Source organism: Poecilia formosa, unplaced genomic scaffold (assembly GCF_000485575.1).
Source record: "Poecilia formosa unplaced genomic scaffold, Poecilia_formosa-5.1.2 Scaffold419, whole genome shotgun sequence".
In the NCBI taxonomy this organism is placed as follows: domain Eukaryota; kingdom Metazoa; phylum Chordata; class Actinopteri; order Cyprinodontiformes; family Poeciliidae; genus Poecilia; species Poecilia formosa.
The window spans coordinates 446,361-463,468 of NW_006800358.1; the positions used below are offsets into that span (position 1 = coordinate 446,361).

A 17,108-nucleotide genomic window follows, 5' to 3' on the forward strand; every position below is an offset into this window, starting at 1 on the left:
TCTATTATTTTATCATAAAATATCTATTGTTGTTTGATAGTTATTTTTGCTTTTTATTATTAATGGTGTTTAAAATCTTTCAAAACTAAATAAATACAGCCAAGAGCCACAGGGTGAGTTTTTTTTTCTCTAAGAATGCATCTATTTAGATGAAATCCAAATTCCCAAGATTACGTTCCTTTTCTTCAGTTTCAGTAGAACTTGTCTCCTTTTCTTAAGCTGCCCCTCCTTAGTCATTATCTCTAGGGATCAGGTCATTCACTGTATTCTTGTGTATTGTTAGAAAAATGACAAAAAAGATGTTTAAACCCATAAACATGACTTTGGAGTCCATTACTTACTGTGAACTGGAAATGGAAGGAAAATGGAAACTTAAAAATAAAATGGGGCTTTATGTAAAAATGAGGACTTTCTGTGACCAAATGAACGCCGTTTGTTTGGCAGTTTAAATCGGATTAAATCTGATCAGATGGTTTTTATAAAAGAACCAGTTCATATTTTAGATCTTAGGAAAAAAAAAAAATAATTCACTATTTTTTAAAAACACATTAATGCAAGTCATACACTATAAAACAATTGAGCTGCAGGTAGTTACTCTTTAAGTCAAAATAAAACATGTTTTATAAAATATAAAAATGTTATATTTCTTATAGCTTAGAATTAGTTATTTTAATTTGACAATAAAAGATGTGCGCTTGGTCAACTGGGTGAGGACAGTATTTTTGCATACTGAGAAATAATTATTTGGTTTAAATTACAGTAATAAGCTGTGACAGATCAACATTAGTGAGCTATCTGACAACTTGTCTATTGCTGCTAATCAACTTGATGAAATTAAAATTTTAAGGTTGACTCATAATTGAGAAAAAGCTAATTAATTTTCTAGTAAATTGTAAATTTGCTCTTAAGATTAGATAGGGATTTTCGTACACTTAAAGCGCTTTCGCACTGCACGGAACGGTACAGAACGGTTCCGAGCGTGTTCGCATTACAACTTGGGACCGGTTCCACCCGGCCCCATGGAACCACAAGAGCTGTGGTTCTAATCGTGCCGGCCAAGCGGTTCTGCTTAGAACCAGCAGCTGATTGGCCGCTGGTTGTTATGGAGTCAGATGTTGATTTTCCGTTGACAGCTGGCTCTCACTACTATAAAAGAGTGCTCTTTGCAATATTTTTATTAAAGTTAGCCACCAACCAACTCAAACCACATTGTTTAGTTTTAAAAATAAAGACGTCCTGCACCGCTTCGATGGCGCCCCCAGTGTAATGCGAACACAACAGGGCTGGAACCGTTCCGTTCTGTACCGTTCCGTACAGTGCGAAAGCGCCTTTACTTTTTGATTCGTGCGTAGAATTTCAACCGGGCCAATCAGCAAACAGGAGAAGTTGTGAACGTTGTCGTCCATGCTTTGCGCCATTTAGAACGGGCTCCTTGCACCTACGGCGTTGACGTCACATCTCCAGGAGCTAATGCGGCTCACTTTTTTCCGCTTTGAGTTACCATGACTGGTAGAAAAGACCAAGTCTATTTCAGATGCAAAAAACGTAATACTATGAATATTTTTGTCTTCCTAATATAATGGGCTTTTAAGTTTTCATTAATTTCCAAGCGATCCTGAATTAAGAAGATGGTGGCTTGTAAATATTTGTCACTACCAGTTAAAGCTAAGGCTGCGCAACACAAAGTTTGCAGCCTTCACTTCACTCCGGATCAGCCTAAAAATACCAGGGATACGGATGGTAAATAAAGGAGCCTCCCTGAGTTATTTCCATGGAATCACTTCTGTATTCAGCCTGAAAGAGTTTATGGGAACAAGTGAGCAGACCAGAGCCAGACAGCCGAGCAACTGATCCGCCTGTACACACTGCTGTAAGCACGGTCCTATCTGAGCTCTTCACAAGAAACATGCTAAGGTAATAAAACGAGACAATAAGCAACATGGTCATATTTTTCTAAAAGCAGCAACTTTGAACCTGAACAGCTGAACCAGATCTCTGACACCAGAGCGGCGCTACTGTTAAGCTATGAGGCTTGTTGAGCTTCGTCAGGCTTCGGAAGCTAAAAGCCCGAACCGTAACCGAACCCCGTTAGTCTCTGACACTAACGACTTGAAAATAAGATAAAAACATTGTCCGTTAGAATGTTTAGATACTTAATATAGCACATTTTTACTAGAACAATGTCCGAGAATATTGCCTACTAGCATAAGCTAAGGTTAATGTTAGCCACAAAGTTTAAGTAAAACTCACCTTCGTATCAGTGAATGTATAACGAGGCGAACATCTAAAACCTTTCTCCAGCTGACTTGTTGGGGCTTCGGAGCGATGTACAAACCTTGGCCAAGCCCTGCAAGCACCTAATGTAAAAGGCCATTTTTCAATAGATCGGAAACAATCGAGCCGCTTTTCCCCAAACGCGGAAGCTGAGGTGCAAAGAGTCCACTGTAGTCAGCCCATAGTTTTAGCAACAGCAGCAGAGGAAGTGAACGAAGCCGTTCAAGTTTTTTTTAATAACTTTATTTCAAACAAATAACATGAACATACATATGGACGTAAACTCAATGACAAATATTAAAATATAATAATAATAAAAACAAATAGTAAATAATAATTACAGACATTCAGGGTGTTGCTGTTAAAGTCTAGAGAAACAAAAGTTAAAGAAATATATATATTTGTATATATATACATTGGTAAAATAAAACTTTGTGAACTTTTTTCAGTTATAGTTTTCATAACAAAAAGTGTCAAAAATATATTCGAATACATATGAAGAAGGATATATTACAGCAACAATAAAAATAAAAAACAAAAACAACAACAACAACAACAACAACAAACAAAAAACAGAGGGATCGCTTATGAGACGAAGTTAAATTTTTGAAGAAGAGTTAAAGTTTTTACCAGTTTCTTATTATTAAAGTTAAGTTTTTCAACAGAGGCAATATACATTTTTAAGTCAGTTGAAAATTATTAAAAGAGGGGATTTTTTCACTCCATTGAAGCCGTTCAAGTCCGTGTTGGCCAGCGCTTCCAAATATCCGCTATTTTGTTCGGTTGGGCCCTTCTCTCTTCACAGTCGAGGAGTTGTTGTTTACAAAGCCGGCAACTTCCGGTTAGCTTCATATCGTTGAAATGACGCATAGCCACGGATAAACGTTAGCGATTGGGTAAAATTTTCCCCCTATTCAATGCCGTATTCTTCGGTTAAACTGTAACATTTTGTTCCGATCCACCCGTCGAAAACAATTTCCGGACTCTTTCAAACAGGTGTTATTTTGCTGTAACGCCCATAGACATTAATATTGATGTCTATGGTAACGCCTGCAGTTCTCAGTGAAACTTTTCTGTAACGGCTGCAGGGTTTATTCTGCGCATGCCCGGGCGGTTAGCAACAAAAGCAATTGCGGATAGAATTGTTCTGTGTTGTGCTATTTATAAGCTGTTCAATTTACAATTCATGATAATGAATATTTGTGTTACATGAGCACTTTGTTCACGGTAGATGGAAGCAGGTTACTGTTTTGAAAAGCTATTCGAAGCTAGGTGGAAACAAAGGATCAAATGCGCATGCGCTCTACATTCTAAAAGCAAAGCGCCATCTAGTGGCTTGTCATGACAACTACAGCTGATCCAAGGTGTCGACGGTGCTTTCAAAAGGTGGATAATCCGAGAACACTGACAGTTTCCGGAGGAGTAAATTTCCGCCAAAAAAATCAGAAATTTTTAGATTAATCTCAGAAATTTTCTACAGAAAACTTGGACGTTTCTGAGTTTCAAAAGTTGAAAATTTTCGACTTTTGATTTCTGCTTTTAATCTGAACATTTCTAATATTTTTTTCTAGCACATTTTCAACTTTTGAAAATTTCTGAGATTAATCTTCAATTTTTTGAGTTTTTCCAGAAACTTTTGACTTTTCAAATTCAGACAAGTCCCAAATGTTGCAAATTTTCAACTTTGAAAGAGTTCTTTTGTAGAAAATTTCTGAGATTATTCTAAAAATGTCCATATTTTTTCAAGCAGTTTTTTTTTCTCCAACTTTTGGAGTGCAAAGTTAAGAAAAGATTTGCTTTTCTTGTTTAAAAAAACTAGAAATATCTTCTTTTTTAGAAAATTTCTGAGATTTATCTTAAAGTGTCTCATTTTTTCTAGCAACTTTTTGACTTTTCAAGTGTTTTCTAAACTAAAAATAGTGACAGGGTGATAATTCACACAAAATGTAACACTGTCAGATAATGAATAGAGAAAACAAAGTTGTAAAACAATACATGGATAGAAGCTTTTAGGAAAGATGGGGATCCATTATAAACAGCCCCTATCACAGGTTGTGCAATCTGGTACATAAGTGTTAGCTAAACTTATCAAACAGCATCCATCCCTCCCTCTGCAGCTGTGACTGCCTCAGGCTGCAGGTTGGACCGCCTCTCCTCATCAGGTAAACATGATTGGTTCTCACCCGTCTTAAATCAAAGCTCAAAAGAATCCTGCACATCTTTTGTGTTTAGCTCCCTTATACATTAAAGAGATTTTAATCCCAGTCTCAGTGTGAAAGATGGGATTGCTGGGAGCCATAGGATTTTCTTTAGTTTTGGTTTCTCTCACACAGGTAAATCTATGTTTAATCTGAATGTATTGTAATTTATTGCTGGAATTTAAATCATATCACATACATTATTTTGCTGTTTACAGATACATCATTGTAGTGCAGGAGGTAAGAAAATTAAAAAACTAGTCTCACAATTTCAAGGCCAAAAGTAGAATTTAGAAAGATAAATATGTACAGGTAAAACTGTTGTTTTTCCTTTTATATGTGTTGTGGTTTATTAACTTTACTGCTTCATACTTCTGAATTTTCAGCTTGTAAAATTTTATCAGCAAAGTCAACAGCTGCCTCTTCCATTTTTGTAAAATGGGAGCGTTATCCAGGAGCAACAACCTATATGTTGGACACCAGAAGGAAAAACTCGACAGATACGGCGCCGATTGTCCTTGTATCAGGGGCGCAGGTGACTGAGAGGAGCATCCAGGGTCTCAGTCCTGGAACTGAGTACAATGTGACTCTTAAAGTGATAAATTTTTTAAGTGTGAGCTGTGTGGCGTCAGCGTTGGCACTCACAGGTAAACCCAACAGGGAATATTTTTTGTTTTTGCTTGGTATCTCACATATTAAACAGATAAATAAAAAAATAGGCTTTTAGATGAGAAAGTTTTAATATTCTCTTTTAAATTAAACATTTCGGTGCATATAAAGCTTTTCTTTTCTCTGTTTTTCACTCAGTACCTGATACATCACAAATTTTAGACGGCTGGCCACAGTCAAGTACCTCCTTTACTGTAAAATGGACAGCAGTGCCATCTGCGCAGCACTACATCCTGCAGGTGTTCTCCCAGGCTACAGGGAAAATGCTAAACTTCACCTACACCACCACCACAGCCATGGTGACAAACCTGCAGCCCGCCACCAACTACGACTGCTACGTTTACACGGCTAACCAGGCAGGCTTGGGAAGCAGAAGCAATGTCAGGACCATCACAACGTGTGAGTTTCAAAAAATCTGACGAGAAACTTAATCTGTTTTACTCAAGACAAGTTGTTAGCTATTGAGTAAAGAGATCTTTATTTGCGTCCAAATTAGAAACAGGAAGAGAACAGGCAACAAAACCCTGATCATCATGGAGTTTATGTTTGTTTCTATGTATTTATATTTGGTTTCTTTTTGAATTTAGTTTGGTTTCAGCGCTGGTGTGGTGCTTAAAGAGCTTTCTGCTTTGATTTGAAGTATTTTAATCTAACATTTAGATGGTGTTATCAAAAGTAGAACAACATTAAAATAGTCTCAAACTGAATAATCCTAATTAAGGATGCCCAGAGTAAAACTTCTTGTCTTTAATTCTGATCATAGTTATTTGTGATACCAAGTCCTACGAACATCTAATTCCTTAAATCTGTACTACATATGGTTATGCTTCAAAGTTTCAATAGTTTTAAAGAGCAGTGAAAAATAAAACAACTACATTTTGTTCATATTACATGCTCTACTACGGCGCAAAGATGGTGTCCAACTTGACCAAGTCACCAGTGAGGCTGGAGTATCCGTTTTCCTTCCCACCACTGTTATTCTTGTTCCAGTTGAAATTTGTTTGGTTCAACTCTGGAGTTATCAAAGTTACAAAAGCTGCTAAAATATTCTGAAAACACAAAATCTAAAACCAGCATAACTTTATTATTTGTTTCTAACAATAAATCTGACTCAAATTTCACTCCACAGCAGATTCAGCAGCAGATTTACTTCCAGAAGTGGAGCTTTTACTGTGCTCCACTTGATTTTTAAAATATCATTTAAATGTCATGACTAGGACTCCTAAACTCTGATTACTAATATAAGTAAATATTGTATCCTAGTCTAATAATAAATGAGAATTTATGCGATCTGTTTTGTCTTTTAGTGGTGCAGCCTCCTGTTGGAGTATCAACAACACAAATCAGTGTGGAATCAGTGAGAGTTACGTGGACGCCGGTGGTAAACGTCCTGATGTACCAGGTCACCATCCGGAACCTCGATGAACCCACCATGAAGCCTTCTGTGTACAACGTCACAAACACCAACCTGGACATCAACGGCATCCGCCCATGCTCCAACTACCTGATATCTGTGTCCTCGTTCAACAAGTTCCTGGTGCTGAGCGAGCCCACAAACCACAACTTCAGCACCAACAGTGAGTTTCCAGAGCCAAAGCTGGATCAGTAACTGCTGGATAAAGATCTAGGTCAGCTATTCTCTCTCAGGCCAGCCTTTCAGACATGCAGAAGATGATCCTCAGGGTAAAAAGGATTCAGATTCTCCAGCATCTTATCTTGTTGTTGAGGGTGTCATAAAAAATTCCCTGAGAGAAATGAATCCAGAGGCTATTTTTTTAATCTTTTCAAATAAAAGAGGGTCAAATTTGAGCCCGTGGTTATCTAATCAGCAATTCTGACTTGATCTGAACTTTTCAGGCTGCAACAATACAAGATGTTGCCAAGTTGTTTGTCTAGTTTCTATTGCAAATATATTAGCACATTAAAAATAAGACAAAACTATCTTACAAGAAACATTTAAACACAATATAGGAGCTGTTTTAAGTCAGTAATTCCTTAATACTGATGAAAACGTTCTGCTGGCAGAATATTTCACTTACAACAAGTAAAATAGTCTGTCGATGGAACTAGGATTTTTTCCATCAATATTAAGGAATTATTTACTTAAAAAGGCTCTGATATCTTACTGAAACCATGCTTTGAGGTTGGACCTTACATATTTATTTGCACTAGAAACTAAACAGAAATTAAGATTTTTTGTTTTTGCAGCTCAAAAGTGCATTTTTCCCAGCAGCCTGATGACCAAAAGCCTCTCAAATATACAGAAAATATGGATTGATTTAAAGTTACAAGGAAGAAAAACATGTTATCATTCCCCATAGTAATAATTTATTGTTGTAATGGTGAGAAGCTTTAACACTGCAAAACACAAAATTTGACTAAGTTTTTTTTGGTCCAGTTTCTATTGCAAATATCTTAATACTTTGAAATAAGACAAAACTAACTTACAGGTAGGTTTTCAGTAGGAGCTTGTTTTAGTTCAGTAATTCCTTAATTTTGATGAAAAAATCCTGGTTCCACCGACAGACTATTTACTTGTTATAAGTGAAATAATCTGCCAGTGGAACTAGTCCTTTTATAAAATCAATATTAAGGTATTATTTACCGGAAACAAGCTCCTATTTCTTGCAGAAAAGTTACTTGTAATTTGGTTTTGTCTTATTTCAAGAGTACTGAGATATTTGCAGTAGAAACTGGACCAAAAATACTTGGTGAAAATTTTACACTTTCATAGTGTAGGAGGTTTTCTCATGTGAAAAACACACAAAATAAATCAAATTTCTTATATTCAACCTTTCACAGAGTTGGCACCAGTGTCATCTGTATCAGTGGATTACTCCTGTAGCACAAACTCTGCCAAAGCATCTTGGTCGTCCGTCTTTGGAGCCACTTCCTACATCGCCACAGCAGTGGATGAAAACGGATCAGAGATGCAATGTATGAGCCAGAGCACCAGCTGCACCATCGTCGGACTGACATGTGGCCAGCAGTACGAGGTGCACGTCATACCGGTATCAAACAACTGCAAGAACCGGGTCAACGCCACTTCAGCTTCGTTTCAGACTGGTGAGCCACAAAACAGCAAAGAAAAACACAAAGTAAACCTCAGTCTCATACTGAGCCCCATAAACATGCATTTGTTTTATATAAACACCTTATTCTACTGGTATTCGGCTAGTATAACATGCCCCCAACATGCTTCACTGCAAAAACACCAAATAAAACCCCCCAAATATTTTTGGTCTAATTTCTAGTACAAATATATTGGTACATTTGGATTAACATTAACATTTCAGGAAGATATAAAAGCTTGTTTCATTAATATTGATGAAAAAGTATCAATTCCACTGGGAGATTATTTTACTTACAATATGTAAGGAATGTCTTAAGTGGAATAATCTGCCACTGATACCACTTTTAGAATTATTGATTTATTTACTTAAAACAAGCTCCTATATCTTATTCAAAAGTTGCGTGTAAGTTAGTTTTGTTTATTTCAAGTGTACTAACATATTTTCACTCGAAACTAGACTAAAATACTTGGTAAGATTTTGTGTTTTTGCAGTGTAACCATTCCAATAGTACTCCAAAGCTGGAAGAAAATCACATTTTCTCCCCTAAAGTTTGAATTCTAACATGGAAAGTCTATTGGTGTTTACCTCAAAGTCCAATATGGCTGCCATGTGTAAGAGAGGTGGTACAAACGGATCATTCTTGACTGATTATTGGCTTATATTTTACTTATAGTAATATTGTTTTTGTTCATCAACCACAACAGTTACCAAATTTCACAGACTTGGAAGAAAATTTCAAATTATTCTGTGGTTCATGTTCTGACTTCTGAGGGAAAAGGTAACTCTGAAAAATAATGGGCAGATAATCTGGAAACAAACAGCATTAGCATCTAGCCAATCCATCGGACAATGTTACAAAATATGTGAAGAAATATTGGCTTTTTTACAATTTTTTCTTCTGAGTATTTCATTATCCATTAATTGTTACAGCTGTTTGGCATTAATGCAACCTCAAATGTAGTCCTCATATGTAGTTATTTTAGCTACTAATGCAGTTCCTCCTGTCTTTTTATTGACAGAAACATTTTAATTTCCAGACTGCTATGCTAGCTTAAAGAGCAAGCTAGCATAGCAAGCATCTCAAGCTAGCATAGCCAAGATGAGCATGGCAAATAACCTTTATTTTAACCTGTATTTTATCTGAATGATTGACAAAATTAATCAGATTGTATTATTTAAATATATATATATAATTAATTAAAAAATTTATTGCATAATTTTTTTCCCATCAACTTTCTTACATTGAAAAACACTGTCCTATAAGAAGAAACTGTTACAGTAGGCCCAAAAAATAAATTACAAAAATTCTAGCGACCATAAAAGACACTTTTTTGCTCTACACTTCGTGTTCTTGCCATTGAAATTTAAATATTATTTATATATTTCTGAATTAGTTTTCTTTCATTTTCTCTCTCTTTTTGTTCTTTTCTTTTATTTTAGCATTGACTTGTATATGGAAAGATTAAAATGACCAAAATAAAAAAGTAAAATGTTGACTAATTGAAAGATAAGAGAGGAAAAATGGTAATAAATCAAACATCATCATTGCTCAGACTGATTTTTTTCTCTAGATTTTATAATCTTAAAACAGATGAAATCTCTGAATTTTTCTGCAGAAATCCTGAGTGCCAGAAAAAAATTAACTCCGGTATAAAGAAACTGAATAAGAAATCCAAGAATCATTCTGATTTAATTGTCTGGTAACCTGCCTGCTTGTGAAATGCCATCTGACATCTGACCCCCATCTAATCCATTTCTGGTTAAATATGTGGCTTTAAACTGACACAGGCAGCAGAGAACTGTAACCTCATCCATAAGAATTAATTGGGTGATTAAATAGCAAATAAAAGATGTAACCTAACCGCTAAGCACCGGTGAAATGAATGGGGATGTTCTATCAAATTCTTCGATGGTGAGAGCTTTCACTGCTCCACCCAGGTGTCTCTTTTTGTTAAATGCTTTCATCTCACATGTCGCTCCATTCTTCTGAACATCCTGGCTCAAACTCGCTGTCCTGCCTCACCCACGCAGGGTAAACAATAAAATAAATAAAGACTTCACTGTAATTTAGTTGTGTCTGCTAACTTCTACTCTTCTTAAATTTGTGAGTTTGTCAGACGTAGCTGTGTTGACTTTTCATTAATTTAAACGAGGGTTTCTAAGTTAGTGCTTACTATTTCCCAGAATGCTTAGTGGCATGTTTTTGTATCCTGTGTTGCAACGTGAGTGAGTGTGTTACTAAGGCAAATATTAATCGAGTGCAACTGTTAGTTTGCACTGCTAGAGGATGACATTCATCATGTTCAAGCTATTTTTTGGCAGAATTCATTGTGTTGCTAGTAGAAAGTATTATTAGCAAAACACAAAATCTTACCAAGTATTTTTGGTCTAGTTTTTAATACGAATATCTTGGTACAATTGAATTAAGACAAGCAACTCTGCAGCAAGATAATTTTACTCATCAGAATATATTTTTTTCATGTTGTAAGTGAAATAATATGCCAGTGGAGTTAGTACTTTTTCATCAATATTAAGGAATTATTTATTTAAAACAAGCTTCTCTATGTTGCGTACAAGATGCTTGTAAGTTAGTTTTGTTTTATTTAAAGTGTGCGCAATTTTCAAGTTAAATGACTTTCAAATGTTTTACAGTGCTGCGTCACTAAATCTGGTGATTATAACACAGAAACCCCCTGTGGTAATCATAAACTTTAATAAAAACATAAATTAAAATATTTCTCAGATATAAGAGGTAAAATTTGTTAAATCCTTTAAAATGAGTCTCATTACTTTGGGGAATACTTGTTTACAGGTTTCATCTTTCAAATCCTGTTTGCTGTCCAGGTTCACGTCCATGTTTGAATAATCTTTTTAAAAAATGGGTCTCCCATTCAGCTTCACATTGTTTTGTGTTCTTTCCCTTCATAATAGACTTGTGCTTTTATAAAACCTGAATGCAGGGAAACGCAGCTATCTGTATCAGGGCGTTTTAACCTAAAAAGAGATGTGAGACATTTCCCTTTTGATTGTGACATTTAATCATAATTACTGGTATTTTTAACTCTTCTGTCATACATTAATCGCCTATTCTTCTTTTGGTAACCTCTTGTAAGTATATATGTATACATTAAAGTATATAACATGATGTGGTTACGAGGTTTAAATTACAAATTTGATGTCTCTTTCTGTTTAGCTCCCTGCCCTCCTGGCAACCCGATGTTGTTGCGAGAATGTAGCAGCAACGTTATCATCTTCTCATGGAATCACACAAGCAACATAGATTTCTACATGGCCCGGGCAGAAGACTCAAAGGTAAAAAAATAAATTAATAAATCATTCGGTGTCTGATTTGGGGTTTATTCTTTAAAAAAAAAATAATAAAAAAATAATTGGTCCGGTGGGAACGGCGAAGTAGGTGGCAAATTTTGCTAACTAATTTTGTTAGCCAGAAGCTAACGGCCGGTGGAACGTCGTCGTCTTCTTCTTCTTCTCCTTCTTCTTCTTCTTCTTCTTCTTCTTGATTTTTGTTGGCGGTTAGCAAGAAACGTTAAGTGTGCGCCAGTGTAATTTCTTCTTGCAGTCCAATATTTATGACTTTTAAGTTAATCGGTCTTTTTAAATTATTAAGTGTGCGCTCTCAGTGACTGCTCCCGGAGAAAAAGGCATCCCATTTATTTATTTATTACGAATTAAACAGGTATTTTTCGCCATGGATTTCAGAAAGTGAAGTATTTCAATTTTATTTCTTGTAAATTTGACGATATTAGCTGATATATAATAAAAACCAAAAATTTAGCATCGAAAAAAATCAGAATTTTGTGAAAGAGTGAAATCTCATGGTGTCACACCTAATCAAATGAGTCAGAACTACATGTTTTGAAGATATTCCTGTACATTTAACTAATTGAGTCGTAATTATCACAATTTTTTGTAGGCCACTGAAAAAAGGAATTCAGCCTTTCTTCTCAGAATAAAAAAAAGAAAAAGAAAATTCTTTGTTTTTTCTGCCGTGGCGCTAGTCCTCTTATGTATGAAACGGAGTACAATCAACTTCAATCAAATTTTTTAAAAATATAGCAATTCAGAAACTTGGCTGTTTTCAACTGCGTATATCTAATTTATTTGCATATTTTAAGAATGAGCTAAAGAGATTGTTGCTTTGAATGCCTTAGATAAATAAATAGAATTTTTTCTTGTAATTGAAATTCATAAACTCTACAAATTGGGTTTAGTTGCACTAAATCATGACTGTATTTATGTGCACAGTGGGGGTCATTTAAAAACATTTAAAATGGTTCTTTAAAAATATAAAAACTCTTTTGTTGTAGTTAATTGGCAGTAACAGCAGAGGGAGCCTCTGGTTGTAGCTCAAACACAAAGATGTTTACTTATTAATGCATAAAAAACATGCCAATAAAAAGTTTTCCATGTAAAAATTATAATTTTTTTCTTTGGTGGAGCATGAATGCACCTTGTTCCCTTTTCTTCTGACTCCAGGGAGAGATCCTGAACTGCCTGACTGAAGACAACTCATGCTACTTCACACAAACATCATGTGGTCGACGGTATCGCTTCACCGTATTCTCCGTCACAGCGGGCTGCAGTAGTGGAATTAGCTCGACTGTTGAAGTTCAGACAGGTAAAAAACACTTACATTTACAAAAATGTGAACAGAAACACAAAGTTGTGTGTTTTTATCTTCCATCCTGAACTCTTTTATGGGTGGGATTTTGCATGTGTGACATGACGCTGCAGCGCATCTACACTCCAGTTAACGATTAAGGATTGACCACCAGTTACTAAATTGGTTGACGATTATTTCAACAATCAATTAATCACGATTAATCTGATCTATTCTAAATTTGATGAAATAACCTCTAATGTATTGTTTTTTTCTCCAGCGCCATGCATCCCCCAGAATTTGCAGACTTCAGACTGCAGCAGCAGCAAAAATCTGGTCAGCAAGTGGGACCACGCTGAGGGCGCCTTGCGCTACATCGTTGAGGCTCAGGGAAACATCCGAAACAGCAGCTACAACTGCAGCTCACAGTCCAACAGCTGCGCCATGGAGAGCGTCCTCTGTGGAGATCAGTTGACCATGACCATCACGGCGTACGACGACGAATGCGCCAGTGCTCCAAGTTTGGGATTTCCTGCTGAGACAGGTGAGGGGAAACCTTGTTTTACACACCAATTTTTATGGGAAAGGTGTAAAAGTAACAGAGACTGGATGTAATTTGTTGCCTCTTGTTCAGTCCCGTGCGTCCCCCAGAATGTGTTGGCTACGAAGGAATGCGGGTCCAACTCCATCAGGGTGTCGTGGAAGATGAACAGTGGGACGGCTTTCTACATTGCTATTGCAAAGTCCAGTGACAATGTGATCGGCAGCTGCAGCTCCATTACTCCATCCTGCACCATCCTCGGCTTGAAGTGCAGCACCAACTACACCGTCTACGTTATTTCCTCAAACTTTATCTGCAACAGCTCAGAGAGCGAGATGGTCACCTTACAGACAGGTACAGTAACAGAGGAGCTGAGCAACAGTACACAGTTTCTAAAAATAAAACAGAAAGGGATACAGCGCTTTGGTATGAAACACTATGAAAATCAGAAAACAAGGTCCAATGGTGTTGCATTTCTACAGAAGAGGATAAAGGCCACTGGGAAAAAAGAATCGACCTTTTTTCTCTGAATTCTGACTTCAATCTCAGGATTCTGACTGGAAGCTGGAAAAAAAACTGAATCTTAAAGAAAAAACAATTGAATTTTGAGAAAAAAAAGTTTAAATTTTGAGTTCAAACTCAGAACTCTGAGTTTAACGTCCAAATTCTGTTTGAAGTCTGAATTCTGAGAAGAAATGTAGAAATTTGAGAAAAGTCTGAATTTTGAATTTGAAGACAGAATTCTGAGGAAAAAAAGTCTAAATTATTTTTTTTCGGTTGGCCTTATTCCCTTTTTTTCTTTTTGTGAGGTAAATGTTTCTTGGTGTTGAGTCCTGATGCACTTGAGCGTAAGTTTTGCTCAGTCAGTTGGTGGAGTTTTGTGTCAGTCGGTTGCTACGGCAACGGGCCTGTGTGTACCTTAAAGCCGACACAGAGAGAGAGGAGAAAGGGAAATCAGGAGCGGTTTTGAGTTGTTCCTCTCCGTTTATTCTGTGCTGTTTTCCCTTTTGCTGTGGCCTGAAAATGCTTTCTACGTGAATGTTTGAAACGTAAAGTTTTGAACCTGATGTCCGTTCCAGCCGCCTGCGCTCCAGACAACGTCACCACCGCCCTGGACTGCGCCTCCAACACAGCTCTGATCTCCTGGCGGTGGAGCTCGCCCATTAACTCCTTCACTGCCACCGTCACTGACGAAGCTTACGGATCGCTCAGCTGCAGCTCCAACACGACCAGCTGTAAGGTTCCCAACATGGTATGCGGCCGCCTCTACAGCGTCTCCGTGTTTCACAGCGACGCCACCAGCTGCTACAGCGTCCCGTCTCAGCCCGTCTACATGGAGTCTGGTAGGAGCAACATCAGCTGCAAACATGAGGCTGTGACCAAATAAAACAAACATTTGAAAAGTGGAGACTTATGTTACTGGACAAATGCACCGTGATCGTTTTTGTATGGAAGAAGATTCTGACTTTAATCTCAGAATTCTGATGTTTTTCTCAAAATTTTAAGTTTAATTTCTGGATTCTGACTTTGATCTAATAATTCTGATTTTATTTCTTGGTATTCTGACTGATCTCAGAATTCTAAATTTTTCTTTGAATTTTAGCTTAAATCTCAGAATTCTGACTTTAATTTCAAAATTTGGATGTTTTTCCTCAGAATTCTGACTTTAGTCTCAGAAGATGAAAGTCCTGGTTCCACTGGCAGATTATTTCATTTATAAAATGATTATAATGTCTTATAAGTGAAATTATTTGTGAATGGAAGGACTCCTTAAGGAGTTAATGACTCAAAACAAGCTCCTATATGTTGGTGGAAAGTTACTTGTCTTATTTCAAGTGAACTAATATATTTGCAATAGCAACTCGACCAAAAGTACTTGATAACATTTTGAGTTTTTTCGATGCAGTCTTATTTTAATCACTCAGGATCCACACTTTACCTCGTTTCACGTCGCTCTTCTCATTTCTGCGCAGTTCCTTGTGGTCCGTCTAACGTCCAGGTGAACGTGAACTGTGGCTCTGGTGCCGTGAACATCAGCTGGGATGCGCAGAGAAAAGCAGAGGGCTACATCGCCGTAATCTCAGACACAAACAAGACGACGACCCGGTACAACACCACGCAACCCAGGCTGCTGATTGGCTCACAGGGCTGCGGGCAGCAGTACACAGTGGAGGTGATGTCCTTCAACCAGAGCTGTGTCAGCTTTTCTTCTCAAACTCACTTCAAAGAAGGTGAGTAAAGCCCTAATTTGGTTCCATATGTGTAAATGAATGCTTCCATGTTCCTCATGGTGGGCAGATGGGGGTTAAACGGTGGTTTTACTCCCACAGCGCCGTGCGTGCCCACCAACGTGGTGGCAAGCAGAAGCTGCGGGCAGAAGTTTGTGGATGTGGCGTGGCAGTCGAGCCGCGGAGCCCAGAACTACACCGTGACGGCGGTGGACGGGCAAGGCAGCCGCTTGACGTGCGTCTCCACGGAAACATCGTGCCGGCTGGACGGCGTAAAGTGCAGCCAGGTTTACAATGTGAGCGTGGTCGCCATGGATGACTTGTGCAGCAGCATGAGGAGCACGCCAGTGAAACTGACCACAGGTGTGTATTTGTAGAGATCAGATTATATAGATTTATCTTTTTCTAAGCCAGGGGTGTCCAAAGTGCGGCCCGCGGGCTATCTGTGGTCCTTAGACTTGTTTTGTGCGGCTCCCAACTGAAATTCAAGAATGATTATTTTTAATCAGGGCAAAACTATGACTGACATAATTTTCTCACAATGGAAAATGTAAAGTAGAACTCAAATCTTTTTATAACAAAGCTTTTATAATGAGACAAACAACGTTTATCCAGGAACCTTTACTAAAAAGTCAGCTTTGCTGGACCCAAATCAGCTTTTACTTAGTTTAGTTAATTCGGCTAAATATAGGGAGTCTTTTGAGACAAAGTGAATAAAATGCACACCACACTTTTCAGATTTATATTTGCTGCAAACCAATTAACATTAGTTGCTTTTTCCCTGCAGAGCCTTGCCCTCCGTCTCAGCTCACTGCCTCGATTAACTGCTCTGATAACTCTGCCAAGTTAAGCTGGGGCAGCAGCCCCAACGCTGCGTCCTACACTGGGAAGGCGAGCAGCTCGGACGGACACACGGTGACCTGTGACCCCGGCCTGACACTGGGATGCCAGCTGAAGGGCCTGCAATGCGGCAAACAGTACAGCTTCACCGTGTCGGCGTCAGACGGTGACTGTCGAACTGCAGACAGCCAACCAGTCAATCACACAACTGGTGAGAAACACAGAAACCTTTATGTTTTTCATTTCCACTTATTAGTTTTAACTCTTCAATTTTCTAAGGAATTTTTCTTGATGTCTCCTATTTACTTTACCTAGAAGTTAGCCTGTGGAAATGTAAATTAAAATTAGCACGATAGTTTCTATTCTAATTTTTTTTTTTGAAGGGCAATTTTGTTTACTGAAACTTAATAATTCATTTTTTATTGTTTATTTATTTTATTGTTTATTTATTTTTGGATATTTAAGATATCTTCCAGTTCCAGTGTTAAATGCTCATTAGAATTTAAAGTTTATTAACATTTGGTCATGTGGTCTTGCGTTATTACGACTATTTTACTTTAAAATGGTCTCAAAACAACAATATTATCATTTATCATAATAACTTCTGGCACAATTTATTTGTTATTGTGACAGGCCAGTTCATCATATTGAACAGTATGCTGA

At 37.4% G+C, this 17,108-nt stretch overlaps 1 protein-coding gene and 1 long non-coding RNA gene across 2 annotated transcripts in view; one reads left to right on the forward strand and one right to left on the reverse strand.

The window, feature by feature from the left end:
- Positions 1-938: 938 nt before the first annotated feature.
- Positions 939-9,355, reverse strand: LOC107833634 (uncharacterized). The gene is made up of 3 exons (XR_001659402.1): positions 9,345-9,355; positions 8,162-8,163; positions 939-1,146 (listed from the first exon to the last, which is right to left on the reverse strand). It is a non-coding gene; the product is annotated as an uncharacterized LOC107833634 (long non-coding RNA).
- fndc7b (fibronectin type III domain containing 7b) overlaps positions 4,195-17,108 on the forward strand; it is a 57,530-nt gene continuing 44,616 nt past the window's right edge. The window contains exons 1-14 of the mRNA XM_007576904.2: positions 4,195-4,607; positions 4,691-4,712; positions 4,859-5,119; positions 5,280-5,540; positions 6,449-6,718; positions 7,944-8,207; positions 11,409-11,527; positions 12,713-12,854; positions 13,117-13,380; positions 13,471-13,731; positions 14,457-14,720; positions 15,351-15,608; positions 15,708-15,968; positions 16,393-16,656. Of these exons, the coding sequence (XP_007576966.1) occupies positions 4,554-4,607; positions 4,691-4,712; positions 4,859-5,119; positions 5,280-5,540; positions 6,449-6,718; positions 7,944-8,207; positions 11,409-11,527; positions 12,713-12,854; positions 13,117-13,380; positions 13,471-13,731; positions 14,457-14,720; positions 15,351-15,608; positions 15,708-15,968; positions 16,393-16,656 (2,965 nt within the window). The 5' untranslated portion in view covers positions 4,195-4,553. The remainder of the gene's footprint in view (positions 4,608-4,690; positions 4,713-4,858; positions 5,120-5,279; positions 5,541-6,448; positions 6,719-7,943; positions 8,208-11,408; positions 11,528-12,712; positions 12,855-13,116; positions 13,381-13,470; positions 13,732-14,456; positions 14,721-15,350; positions 15,609-15,707; positions 15,969-16,392; positions 16,657-17,108) is intronic.